General features: G+C 47.5%; 1 protein-coding gene across 1 annotated transcript in view; it reads left to right on the top strand.

Moving 5' to 3' along the window:
• Positions 1-14706, top strand: part of LOC146790012 (uncharacterized) — a 450689-nt gene that overhangs the window by 105220 nt on the left and 330763 nt on the right. The window contains exon 5 of the mRNA XM_085631249.1: positions 1039-1101. Within this exon, the coding sequence (XP_085487375.1) occupies positions 1039-1101 (63 nt within the window). The remainder of the gene's footprint in view (positions 1-1038; positions 1102-14706) is intronic.

Genomic DNA, 14706 nt, shown 5'->3' with positions numbered 1-14706 from the left:
TATTTGCATATGCACACTCTCCCAACTTGGCAGCAATTTCTTTCTTTGTTTTTTGGAAAAGCAATAAAGTTTCTGAAAAAAAATAATGAAAGATTGATCCATTGAAATACCTAAACTGTGGTGTTACCAAATATATATGATTTTGTTCAATATGTTAGTGTTCTATGTGCTTTCTCTGCCCTGCAAAAGTCATTGCACTCCTTCTTTTACTTGTACAGTGGCCAGGTCTCAGTTCTACAAGATGAAATATATTCTCATTATCTCCCAGGGCCATGAGCTAGGTCACCAATGATTTCCATCACTTCATCAAGTCCAAGAATCATGTCCAACTTGTCTACATCCGTTGATAACTCTGAACACAGGGCTGTCATATAAGTGGCCGATACATCATCTATGATAACAGAAAATCCTCCGGTCTCAAAAAAAATGTTGGGCAAAAATGCTCCAGTGTACAGTCACTATGGGGGAGGAAGTACGCCCACTGCAATCTCCACTAGATTTGGAAATTCCTGTTGAAATCAGAGGATATTCTGTTGCCATTCAATTCTTAGTCCCCAGGTCTCACTGGCCGAATTTATTATCCAGATTTTTTCAGTAAGCAATGTATCTGTCTTTCTGTTGACTAAGATTATGTGTTAAGGGCAGAGACCCTTTCCTAGCTACAACATTCAGGCACAACATTCAACTGCATCCGGCCAACATTCTTGGATCAAGGGGGTATGACACCTTGAAACTATTACACAATCACGTTATTGACATCTTGAAATACGAACATTCACTTTACTGGCTAGTTCTATGAGTATAGAAACTATTCAAGGTTTAAAAAAACACATTGAGAAATACTCTTCCACGTCATAGTTTCTGAGCTTCGATTGAGTCATTTCTGTGGTTTTGGATGCATTTTTTCAATGGTTTTAATCATTATTATGCCAAAAAAGTCTATTTAATAATATTACTCTCAAAAGTCAAGCACAGGTTTATGACAAATGCCTCTAAATCCTCTCAGATTGACACTGTGTTTCATATTCTTTTCCTCAGGATTTGCCCCCGAACCACAACATCCCCCTTTGCCATCTCCTCCACCTGGACAACCACTACCAGGTACCAGTAAAATTATTCCTCTGAATTTAAAGATGTTAACTCCTTTTGTGAGTTGTGTTTGAATTAGCTTGTGGCATTGAGTCTTTCATTACAAGATTTGCGAGGTTCAGGATGTAGTTATACTATGACCAGAAATCCTGACATCGTACGGTGCAATAATTTCTGGGTGTGGTGTTATTGCTCCATTACACGTTCAATCCTTTGAAATGGGGAATACGATTAGTAATCTGTATTTTCACATCAATTCCTGACCATTTTTTCTCATTTTCAGACTGTTTTCCCCAAGGATATTTCCCAGCTTTTGCTGGCAGAATGTGCATGGGGAAGATATTGGGAGTGTAATGTTCCAGAACAACTTGTAATCCCTATTATGCCTGTTAATAAAATTTTTTAGCCGATTCAGGATTTTCCCACTTCTAGTAATGAAGGCTTGAGTATCTTGCTATTGTGGATGTATCTTCTGAATAGAACCATTTTGGCCACATGTATTATGTATTGATCAACAAGTTTTGTGAGTTGCAGTTGTATCAGCAAAAAATCCACATTTTTTCTTCGATGGCATGCCAAACATACAAACCTGCATATTTAATGTACTTTAAATAAATTGTGTTATGCTTTACAGACATTTTTTTTTCAATCCAAAATTAATTTATTCTTCAGTCGATATATGAAAATCATATTGATCATCCTGTTGCTATTATAAGAAAGGCAATTAACAAACTATAGTTTCTAATAGAAAATAACTAGTTCATACTTGTAACAAGTAGTTAAGCTAAAAGGAGGCATACACTCCACTGGGAAGAATTATCATCACCATTGCCACTAGCATCACAGATGTGAACTCCACCACTATTACCATCACCACCATTACCATCATTACCATTGAGAGCATCATAACCACCAATACTGACATTACCAATGCCACCACTGTTACTATCAGAACCATTTCAATACCAATGCAATCATTACCACTGACACAATTACCACCATTGCTACCAATCCCACTATGGCAATTACCACCAGCATTACCACTGCTAGTACAAGCACTATTACCACTACTATCATTACTACTACCAGAAACATCATTACTACCAGTCCCACCATTACCACCAACAACATTACCACTGCCATGAACACTATTACCATGACCATTAACATCTCACTGCCATAACCACCATTACCAATAAAGCCACCATTACCACCACAATTTCCAATACAGCCGCTATTATCACCACAATTACTGGCACTGCTGCCACTGATACCGGAATTACCATCACCATTAGTACAGCAATTAACACCAGTAACTCACTGCTCTTACCACCACTCTTACTACAAACAATAACAGTACTTCCATACCCATTACCTCTGCCCCCATTACCACAACCCCCATTATACCCCCACAATTACCAACACCATCATCGCCAGAGAGTTGTGTGATGACACATTGTCTGCCTTGGAGCCCATCATATTATGCTCCTGTCTACCATTTGTGTATGTCCTAAGGCCACCAATTAGTTATTGCAAATGTTACATGCATTTATTGTATTTACAAATGTATGTTTTACAATGTGTTGTAAATTTTATGTATAATAATTGTGTGTTTTTTACTAATATATATATACCTTAGGCTTAATAGTTTCTTATATGAACAATGATAGGTAAGAATTTCCAGGAGTTTCTTCCCCCACAATACCATGAATCTCGGGTTCAGTTTCTCATGCAATCCTTTTTTTATTGCCCTGGGAACGTTCTCGTTTCTTCATTGTTGGACACTGGCTGATGCATGCTTCTAGCATTTTGGCACAATACCTGTGCAATGTACCTTAATCTTCTCAACAGTAGTCTTTCTAGAGATAGTTCTCTCTAACAAAAAAATAATCGGAAAAGGAATACCATGTTGGCTGTCCTTATTTTATTTACTTTCTCGTCCTTATTTCTCACCATAAGGTTTGTGATACTTGCTACTATAATTTTGCAAATATTATTCACCAGCTTCGCTTTCAATAAAAGTCTAAAAATACAACTCCATCTTCTTTTTGTGTGCTCACTTTTGTGAGAAAGAATGAGGAGAACACAGCTAAATACCACTGTCTTTGGCAGTTAACATGGATTATTTACGTGTATGTTGGAAAGAGAATCCTGAGACATCACCTGTACCTGCTCCTGGTGCTAAGCTGGTGTACCCAACCTGCCTGAGGAATATTGGAAAACTACCAAGTGTGGCAAAGATTAGCCATGGAAAGCAGAAAAAACTATTATGACCACCAGCATCAGCAGAACTATCACCATTACCAGACCCGTCACCATCATCACCACCACTTTGCCATTACCATCACAATTACCACCACCATCATTATCTTCTCCATTACCACTACCACCATGACCGGTACCATTAGAACCATTATTACCAACATTACCACTAACCCCCACCACATTACCTTCACTACGCCATCTAAATTGCCATGATTATTAATGCTACAATCACTATTTAAAACACCATCATTACCACCACTACCACCATGCTCACCAATATGATGATCATTACCACTACTATTGAACTCACCATTTGCCATTTCCTCATCATTACCACCAACATCATAACCTACACCGTTATCACCACTATCATTGACACCAACACCATTTATCAGGGGAACAACCTTTACAACGCAACTTTTACAACGCACTACACTTACAACGCATTTTTTACAATGCAAAATCCATTACAACGCACTACACTTACAACGCATGACACTACAACGCATTTTTAAAAACTACCTTTACAACGCATTCCATTACAACGCCTACCATTACAACGCATAATATTACACTACACTATCCAACACTTACCCTACTGTTGCACCCCCTGGAGTTAGAATAGTAATTTTTACCCCTATACTATCCAACACTTACCCTACTGTTGCACCCCCTGGAGTTAGAATAGTAATTTTTACCCCTATACTATCCAACACTTACCCTACTGTTGCACCCCCTGGAGTTAGAATAGTAATTTTTACCCCTATACTATCCAACACTTACCCTACTGTTGCACCCCCTGGAGTTAGAAAAGTAATTTTTACCCCTATACTATCCAACACTTACCCTACTGTTGCACCCCCTGGAGTTAGAATAGTAATTTTTACCCCTATACTATCCAACACTTACCCTACTGTTGCACCCCCTGGAGTTAGAATAGTAATTTTTACCCCTATACTATCCAACACTTACCCTACTGTTGCACCCCCCTGGAGTTAGAATAGTAATTTTTACCCCTATACTATCCAACACTTACCCTACTGTTGCACCCCCTGGAGTTAGGATAGTAATTTTTACCCCTATACTATCCAACACTTACCCTACTGTTGCACCCCCTGGAGTTAGGATAGTAATTTTTACCCCTATACTATCCAACACTTACCCTACTGTTGCACCCCCTGGAGTTAGAATAGTAATTTTTACCCCTATACTATCCAACACTTACCCTACTGTTGCACCCCCTGGAGTTAGAAGAGTAATTTTTACCCCTATACTATCTAATACTTACCTTAAATGCAATTTAATATTATGCGTTGTAATGGTGTGCGTTGTAAAGGTAGTTTTTAAAAATGCGTTGTAGTGTCATGCGTTGTAAGTGTAGTGCGTTGTAATGGATTTTGCGTTGTAAAAAATGCGTTGTAAGTGCATGCGTTGTAAAAGTGTGCGTTGTAACGACATACATCCCCATTATCATCACCTCCAGCATCATTATCAGTAGTACCATGAAAATTACTGCCCCACCACTACTTTTAAGTTGACACAATTACCTCTATTACTATCACCACTGTAAGAAATTGGGTTATTGGTTGACTAAGGTAGGAGCCTTTGTCAAATAGTACCCACAATTTTTGTCAGGGTGAGGCACAAGCCAACCCTAAATTAACCTGTGTTCAACCCTTTGGTAACTTGGCGCAGAGCAGACAGGCTTAACTTATAGGCAAAGTGTAAAGTATTTGAGCAACATTGCAAACTGTTATCAAGTATCAAGTGAAAACACAACACAAATAGGATCCCACACCAAGTTAGAAAATGAAAACTTGTTTTAATAAATAAACAAGACCAAAAACAACAAACTACAACCAGTAGAACCTGAGATATGCAATTTTACAGATTTCATTGAAAATATCACCAAAATGCACACAGTGCCAACTGTGGATATCTGGTCGCACCGGACCAGGACAAAGTCACAAGTTTAGGCCAACCTTAATCAAGCGTGGGCTGGCTACAGGGACCCAGCTTAAGCCCCCTGAACAGAGTATCTTACTTTTTTTTTTTTTTTTTTTTTTTTTTGAAAAACCTTTATTGATTCTTCAGAATGTACACTGCTATTCAGCCAACAACCCGGAGGCAGTACATAGCGGCGACCCGCTCGAGCTGATCTATGTCGTACATTGAAGCGGAGTGTCCAAAGCAGTGTATTACGTATTTTGCAACAACAACAGTAATAACAGTAGCCGAGGAATAACAACATACTGAAATGACCAATATCTCTACCTTCACCGCCCTGTGTCCGTGTGGCATGTCTCGGTATATCGTAGCTTAGCCGCTAGAGCCTCCGCGACGAATATAGCATCCCCCTCTCTCGCACTCCCCCGACACAAACCACCAGCACAGAGGCACCGCCATACCACTCAACCCGCGCACTTCCTCAGTCACTTCCCATCCCTCCCGCCCCTGCCAGCCAGTCCATCAATGGTTGCCATATGTCTACTGGTCGCGTACGCTGCGGCATCTGGTCCCAGTAAGCGGTAAGTTGCTCCTTACAGTATACCACCGATTTCACCCAGCCCGAGGCTGTAGGCGGGGCCCTCTTCTTCCAGTGTATCGCCAATTGACGCTTGGCATGCAACAGAAGGAGGGCCACAAGTCGTCGCGACGTCCTGGGTATTTTTTTGACAAATCCCAGGAGGGCCACAAGTGGATCCGGAGCAATACCCATGCCCACTATCTCCCGCAAGCCAGAAAAGACTGCTTCCCAGAATCTATGTATGGCTGCGCAGGTCCACGCAAGGTGGTAGAACGTCGCATCCCTGTCGCCACACCTCCAACACTGCGCGTCAGCTCGCAGTCCCATTTTAAAAAGTTGCACGGGCGTACGGTACGTCCTGTGCAAATAGTTGAAGTGAATCAGCCGCAGTCTATAGTTAGGTGACAGTTGCTCGAGTTGGGAGCAACAAAATTCCCATTGCTTCTTTGTGATTTGTATGCCTGCGTCATCCTCCCACAGTGCTCTGGAGTGTACGTGCGCGACGGGTGTTGTATTTTGTGTAACCCTATAGATGCGGGTAATTAGTTTACGCGGGGAAGAGTTCGACAGGATGGATTCCAAGGCCGCCAGCGTCGGCGGGGCCTCTGGGAACATAGGGTATCTATGTTTGCAGGCCGACCGCAACTGATAGTACAGTGGCAATTCCGATGCCGACGGTTCGGGCGAGGCAGCCAAATTCTGCACGTCTAGGAAAGTGTCGTCCGGGTAGAAGTCCCCCGCCATCTTCAGGCCGCAAGCATGGGCCCGTCGTACCACCGCCGCGTCCGTCAGCGGACCTAGCAGGGGGTTGCCATCCAATGGCATACTTGGGGCATATAAGACTGGCACTCCCGCACATCTCGCAGTGCTCGACCAAGCCCATCTCACCATCTCCACGGTGTCAATGTCTTCCCGAGGTCGTTTATATCTCTGATACACCGCTGTCCTTAGTGGGCAGGGTGCCGCTACGTCCGTTTCTATCGCCACATGTGGTTGGTAAGGGATTGGGTGATGCCAATAATGCAAGTATTGTGCCTGCACGCTGTAGGCATACAGCTCAAAGTCCGGGGCAGCTAGGCCCCCCTGCCGGAAGGGGAGTGTAAGGAGGTTCCATGCGACTCTAGGTTGCTTGCCCGCCCAAACTAGTTCGATCATGGCCGAGCGGAGCCGGCGAAAGAACGCCTTTGTTAGTGGCAAAGGGATATTGGCGAATAGGTATAGGAATTTAGGCACTACGACCATTTTGGCGATAGCAATGCGGCCTAACAAAGAGAGCGGCAGTGTTTTCCATCTCTTCACTTTGCTCTCCAGCCACTCCATGGTTACTCCATAATTTGACAGCCATATGTCCTGGACTGAGCGGCTCATCTGTATACCCAGATATTTAACCTCGTCCGCGACCCACGTGATCGGATATTCAGTGTGACACTCGGCCGTGCCATCCGTCAATGGCAACATCATCGACTCCGCCCAATTGATGTCGATGCCGGTTAGGCCACTGTAACGTATCATCTCTCTCATCAACGGGTCAAAGTTCTCAGACGGGTTCATCATATAGATGGTAATATCGTCAGCATACATTGATATAAGTAGACCGCGCGATGTAAATCCGATGCTATGCTGGGTATGGTGTTGTCTCATGCGAGCTGCCAGTGGCTCCGTAACGATAGCAAAGAGTAGCGGCGAGAGAGGGCATCCCTGCCGAGTTACTCTAGTTATGGGGATAGGTGCAGACGTCCGACCATTCACACGCACCCTGGCCGTCGGGTCATTGTAAAGTATGCCAATGCGCCTGGAAAATGGCAGGCTGAACCCCATTCGGGTAAACAGCGTCCGCAAGAACTTCCACTCAAGAGAGTCGAAAGCTTTGGTTGCATCCAGTAACGCCGCCGCGGCCTGCACCTTGGGGTCTAGATAGTGCAGGAGCCCAAACAACACCCGTAGGTTATGTGAGGTGGACCTCCCCATTACGAAACCCGACTGATCAGTGAGCGCTATCTGCGGCATCATGAATTTTAAGCGATCTGAGAGCAATTTCGCGTAAATTTTGGCATCAAGGTTGATTAGGGAAAGTGGACGATAGGAGTCCGGGTTTATAGGGTCTTTTCCAGGTTTTAGTAGCGTGATAATCAACGCTTCACGCATTGACTGGGGGAGGATGCCTGTTTCCATCGCCTCCTCATATGTCTTGTGTAGTCTCGGAACCAGGATGTCTGCATACTCTTTATAGAAGGCCGCCGTCAGCCCGTCAGGGCCCGGCGCCTTGCAAGGCGGCAAACTGGCTATAATCGCCCGTATGTCGTCCGGCCCAAACGGTAAATACATATACTGTCTGGCACTATCATTGAACCATGCCAAAGCTATGGTATCAAGGTAGTCGGAGAGCACCTCATCTTCCGGCGATACCCTTGAGGTGTATAATTCCTTATAGTAGTCCGTCATAGCGGCTAGTATATCCGGCGGCTCCCTCACAATTCTGCCCTCTGCGCTCTGCAGTGCCAGGATATGATCCGATCCCCGCAGCGCTCGCAGCAAGTTCGCTAGCGTGCGGCCGGAACGATCACCTTCACCATATCGTCTGGCCTGACAGTCTTTAGACAAATAAGCGACTTCTCTGTCCGCCTCCTCCTGATACCTAGTAAGCTTCGAACGAAACGCAGCACGGACACTATCCGACGGCGCAGTAAGAAATGCGGTCTCAAGTTGCGCAAGCTCAGTTTCTAACATGCGCAATGTGTTTCTGATGGATCGCAGGACACCTGTTTTTAGCGACATGCAGTACCCTCTCGTCACTACCTTACATGCCTCCCACAGCGTGCCCGGTGATTTTACCGTGCCCTCATTAATCTCGAAGTACTCCTCCAGCTTTTCGCGGAGTTCCTGTTGAAATACCTGGTCTCGCAGCGCCCGGGAGGGAATCCGCCAGCTGAACGGTTGAACATATGGCCCGGGGGTGGACATGGTCAGGCATACCGGGGCATGGTCGGACAGTGAACGCGGCAGATGCTCCACCTCTAGTACTGAGGTGTGTAAATCTCTAGATAGCAGCCAGAAGTCCAGCCTGGACCAGGCAGCTCTATGCATGGTTATGCATGTCCCCACGTGGTCCCCAGGGTGCAGTAGCCTCCAGGAGTCCACCAACTCCTCATCTCGTACAATACAACCCAGCGCCTCCGACGCTCTAGGATGATGCTCCCTGGCTACGCCCTGTCTATCCATAGTGTCCGATAAAACAGCATTGAAGTCCCCCCCCCCCCCCACAGTAAGGGCGCCGGGCCACGAGTCTGCACCTTATGCCACAAATTCCAATAGAAGTCTGGGTTATCATCATTCGGCCCGTACACATTCACCAGCACCATTCACACGCCGCATAGCGACCCCACCAGTAGTATGTATCTGCCCTCAGTGTCCCTGAGTTCCTCGTGCGTGGTCCAATGAAGACCTTTCCTAATAAGTATCGCCACACCTCTGGAGTACTGCGAATACGAAGCGTGGGCTATCACTCCCCATCTATTACGCCTGAGCCGCTGCACAGCATTGGAGGCCAAGTGGGTCTCCTGCAGGAGGCAGATGTCAATGTCCTTCCGTAATATGTAGGCTTGCACCAACCTGGCCTTACGGCCGTCATTCATACCACGCACATTCCAAGTAAGGCACTTTATGTTCTGCATGGCTATGGAGGCGCAAAAAAACAATGTTCTAACAGCAGCCCATTTCCATTCAGCGCTCCACACGCATACACCCAACCAGAGTGCGTTTCAGAACCGATCAACCCGCCCGGCCACCCACCACAGGAGTGTACACAGCTCAGCAAGCAAGGCAGCGGACCACACGGCAGTGAATACATTACAGTAGTGCGTCCATCCCATCTGTTCGTTTCCTCAGTCCCTACGCTACAAAACAAACTAACAACAAAAACATCCCCCAAACTCACAATAGCAGCGTCCCCACCCGCTCCAACCCCCCAATCAGGTTGTGCTAAATACCCCCAGGTCACCTCCCCTACCCTTGAAACCGTAACTAAAGTCATTGGTAGCAACCAGTGAGTGGGAAACATCCCCTGAGGCGCGCAGAGTGGCTACCTACTAACCCTGTACTCGTGACAGGGCGATCGAGCTCTGGCCCTGCGAGCCGGCTCGAGGACCCCCTCCCCCAAGTCCACAGACAAATACACAGCTCCTCCAACATGGCAAGGCGGCCTCCGATGTACCCAGCAGGCAACAGGAACCGAGCCAGCCAGGACAGCAAGGGCGCAGCAGTATGTCAGAGACCTGAGTTCGTCCTTCACTCCACGTCGCTTAGCCTGTCCTGCAAAGTCGGACCCTCTGCAAGTGTTTGGTTCTTTTGGTCCCTGGCCAGCTGCTTCCCATACTGCAGGGCCGCTTTAGCGTCCACGAAAAAGGATGGTTTCCCCGGGCCCTGTACCCTGTGCTTCGCAGGGTAAATGAGCGAATATTTCGTGCCCGTTTGCTGGAAGATTTTTTTCGACGGCATGAATTCCCTGCGAGCGGCCTGTACTTGCATAGTGTAATCCGGGTAAATGGCGATGATGTTGCCTTTATATTGCACGTCCTTCAGGTCTCTTGCCATACGCAATATTGTGTCTCGGTCCCTGTAGTTCAAAACGCGTGCAATAATGGGTCGGGATGGGGCTCCCGGTTTAGGCTTCGGACCCAGTGTTCTATGTGCCCGCTCAACAAGGAACATCGACGAGAGGCCAGATCCAAACAAGTCTTTCATCATCTGCTCGACATATTGTTCCATGTTGGCAATATCCGTTGTTTCCGCCACCCCCGTGATGCGGACGTTGTTGCGCCTCGAGCGCGCCTCCAAATCCTCGTTCTTTTGCTGTATGAGCGCCAATATTCTATCCATGCCCCTCAGTTTGTTAACGAGGTCAGTCTGGCTCTCTTCCGTGTCGGCAACGCGTGTCTCTAGCGCTTCTACCCTGCCTTCCTGCTTGTCCATTCGCGTTGTGATGCCGTCCATACGTTCCGCCAGCGCGTCCATTTTAGTGTCAATGCCCTGCAGACTCGCTTTTAACTCCTTGAACATTGATTTAATGTCCGCATCTTGAGAGCCACTACGGTCGACCTTTTCAGCTTCGGCATCTCGAGGGTCGTGGTCCGGCGCTTTCTGTTTGGATTTGTCGAACGTGATCTTCGGCTGTCGGGTGTCCGGCTTGCCCATGGCCGCCGACCAGCGCAATCGGTCGATCGGAGCCGCCGCGTCACAGACACCTCTCTCATCCCCAGCAACTCTTTACCGGGCCCGCGTGGTAGTCGGTCAAGCGAGCAGCCACCGCCAGCAGACCGGGGGGACACCTTCTTCAGCGCGGGGGTGCGATCGCCGTGCAGCAATCTGCCCACTCGGGACAACTGCAGCGCAATATCCCAACCTCCAGCCACCGCCTACGCGCCCTCCACGCTGGTATCTCTCAGTACGGGGCTACGTGGTATCTCAGTTCGGTCACAGCCGTGCTTCGGCCCCCAGTCCGTTTCTCCGCCAGGTCCGGTGGCGCGCGCCGCACCTCCCAAGCGCCAGCACCTAGTGTCTCTCTCCTCACCGGGCGGGCCCACTGGTCATCAAGGGGCCGGATCTCTGCAGCCCAGCGTCCCCGGCACTACGCAGCAACAGCCGCCCCAGCCAGCCCATATACTCCGCCCGCCTAAGTGGGGCTCTTTTGTGCACTCAGCCTCAGCGCCTCGGATCCGACGATAATGACCGCCCTCCGATCCACGCCACGAGACCCGAGTGGGAGTCCAATGTTCAAAGGGGGACCACGGGCGCCCCCTCCTACCTGAATGGCGGCACAGCAGCCTCAGCCCTCTCGGCCCTGCCACGCTCTCCAGGCGCTGGCGCAGGCACGCTCTCTTGGGTGTCCGGATAATCGCCGGGCCCTCGGATCGCGGGGGCGCAGAAAAGTCTCCCTCCGCTTCTCAGCTCCTCCGGCCAGCAACGAACCTCGGCGCAGGGCCCTCCGCCTCCGGAACACGGCCCCGCCCACAGGGGTAGTGCCTGGGACAGGTGAGGATCTCAGGTCCGGGCCGACCGGCAGCTCGCCGCCACGCAGCACAGGATATCTTCGGGCACAGCTTCACGCCAGTCCCCGGCTTCAGGGATCGCACCAGGCCGTCCAGCCGCCCGCCTCTCGACAAGCCGTGCACAGCCGCCACATCAACCACCGGAGCGGGAATTCCTCCAGGCAGAGCCCCCACACAGTGTGTCTCAGGGGGGACAGGAGGTCCGAGTCCAGGCACCAGATTTAGAGGATAAACGCCGGATTAATTCGCTCGATCAGCGGAGCTGCGGTTTCAGGCAGCCATTCCGCTTCGCAGCCAGGCCACGCCCCGAACAGAGTATCTTAAATCGTGGTTTATGGAGTGTTGTGAGGATCTGCACCAAAGATGTGTTGCACAGCTGAAGCAATGCATCAGTTCAGAGATGCGGTAAGGCTGTGATGCATGGGATCTTGTCAACGGGGCTTGCAATGTGAAGTCCGGCATTGAAGATGTGGTGCGCAGTCGGGAAGGTGTGTCGGTTCCGAAGAGCTGCGAGTCTGCGATGCGAAGTCTGGCATCGCAGTTGAGGCTGCCATCGACGGGGGATGCGGGGCCTGCGCCAAGGATGCCTGTGCAGTGGCAATTCCAATGCGGCGGCGAAGGCAGTGTGGGTCTTTGTGGCAGGTAAATTTATGGCAACAGCGGCGATGGGTTTGCTTTGCTTAGGTTTGCACAGCAGAGGAGCTGCGTTGGTTCCACTGGATCCACAGAGACTGGGGTGGCGCCACTTGGTAGGGTAGATTCCCAGATGGCAGATTCCAGTTGCAGGTGCAAGATTGTTGGAAGCCTGTTATGTCCCTAAGGCTTCAGATCAGGAGGCCAACCAACTAGCCCTTGGAGTCGCTCTGGATTCTGGTTTCAAGAGATGCATGTCAAGTCCTTCTCACCCAGTTAAGAGGACAACAGGTAGCAAGTTAACTCAGCAGGGCAGCAGTCCTTCAGAGCAGCAGTCCAGCAGAGCGCCAGTCCTTCTTCCTAGCAGAGTATTCACAGGAGCAGATGTGCAGTTCATTTCATTTCATAAGGCTTTATTCGGAGCAAAAAATAATGTCCATATAAGCACATACATAATAAAAATTGATAGCAATACAGAACATCACAATAAACGGCCTATAGCTAAAATAGAAACATATAATACAGACGGGGGGAGAATAAATACTTAAAAACTCATACTTTTCCTGACATTAATTGCTTTTAGCAAAAATGTTGCAGTAAAGAAACAAATATCAAAAATTAAAAAGCAGTTTAAAAGAAGTATGTACTGTCCTAACACCAAATTTTACAAAGATAGGTTTTAAAAAAGCTACACGAAAATTTCCATACAGTGGACACAACAAAAGAAAGTGCATCGTGCTTTGTGCTGACAGATTGTCACACGGACAGGGACCAACGGGCTGCTTGTTTATAGAAGGGAATGCAACCAGTTTATGCACAATCCCCATTCTGAATCTGGTTAAAACAAACTTGTGAGAGACTCTAGTCACCTGGGTTAAATACGGTTGATAACCCTTCAATTCATTCATAGTGCTATATTGCACACAGGTAGATAGAATTCCATTGTTGCAAATCCGACTCTCAGTTTTACACAGCAGAAAGATATGCTTCATTTCTGACTTGGAAATTACTGTGGCCCCATATCTATCAGCTTTGATATCAATACCATAAATCTCCTGAAAACTGTTGACAATATATTTGATCCATGGGATCTTTAAATAATTATCAGCAGTGAGACAGTCGTTAATGATAGCTCTGTTTAATGACTTCTCTTCTTTCAACCAGATTGACCGCCACAACAATAATTGCCTTAGGAGAATCAGATCATTTAGAAATGGGATACCAAGTTCACTGTGAACTAAATCATTAGAAGCAGATTTGGGTAGGTTCAACAATTTTTTCAGAAAGACATTCTCCTCCACCTGTAAACACCCTGCCGGGGCAAAGCCCCAGATCCCCGCCCCATAAAGGGCGGTGGAGAGGCAACATGACTGAAAGATATTAAGCATATCACTAATCCGTTTGTCCCCAAGTTTAGTGGCAAAAGTAAACACCCCGTTGTAGCTTCTAGCCATCTTAGCTCTAACACTAGTATGCTCACTGGCCCAACTGCAGTTCTTGGAGAAAGTGATTCCAAGATAACTAAAATTATCCACTAGTTTGACCCTGTGTTGATCAATATAATAAGAGTGAGGCTTACTCTTCCCCGGGCCACACTCCATGGTATAAGTTTTGGTTTTATTAATCACTAGTTTTCTAGATGTAATAAACTGTGAAAACCTATCCATTAAGCGTTGAAGACCTATCGGGGTCCTGGACAATAAAACAGCATCATCCGCATAGAGTAATACCGGGACATTGATGTTATTAACTCTAGGGGCGTCTGCCACTACTAACTGTAGGACAGAGTCCACTTCATTGATAAAAAGGGTAAAAAGCAGGGGGGCAAGAACACATCCCTGTCTTATGCCCCGCCCGATCCGGGATTAAGTGGTACACTCCCCATTAGAACCATACCGTACACTAGTACGAAGTTTTTCATAAAGACGGGCCAAGAAAAAGATAATGCCCTCAGGGGCCCCCATTTCAATCAGCTTGGCCCAGAGAATAGCATGATCCACCAAATCAAAGGCGCTACTTAAATCTGCAAAGCAGAGATAAATAGAGCCCTTCCTGGCCTGGGTGTATTTCCCAATCAGAAGTTCGAGATTCAGGCATTGCTCGATCGTCCCGCGGCCCTTTCTGAACCCATACTGGCAGTTTGCCAGA

The sequence above is a fragment of the Triturus cristatus genome, chromosome 10, assembly GCF_964204655.1.
Source record: "Triturus cristatus chromosome 10, aTriCri1.1, whole genome shotgun sequence".
NCBI classification, from domain to species: Eukaryota; Metazoa; Chordata; class Amphibia; order Caudata; family Salamandridae; genus Triturus; species Triturus cristatus.
This window is presented reverse-complemented; position numbering and strand designations above follow the sequence as displayed.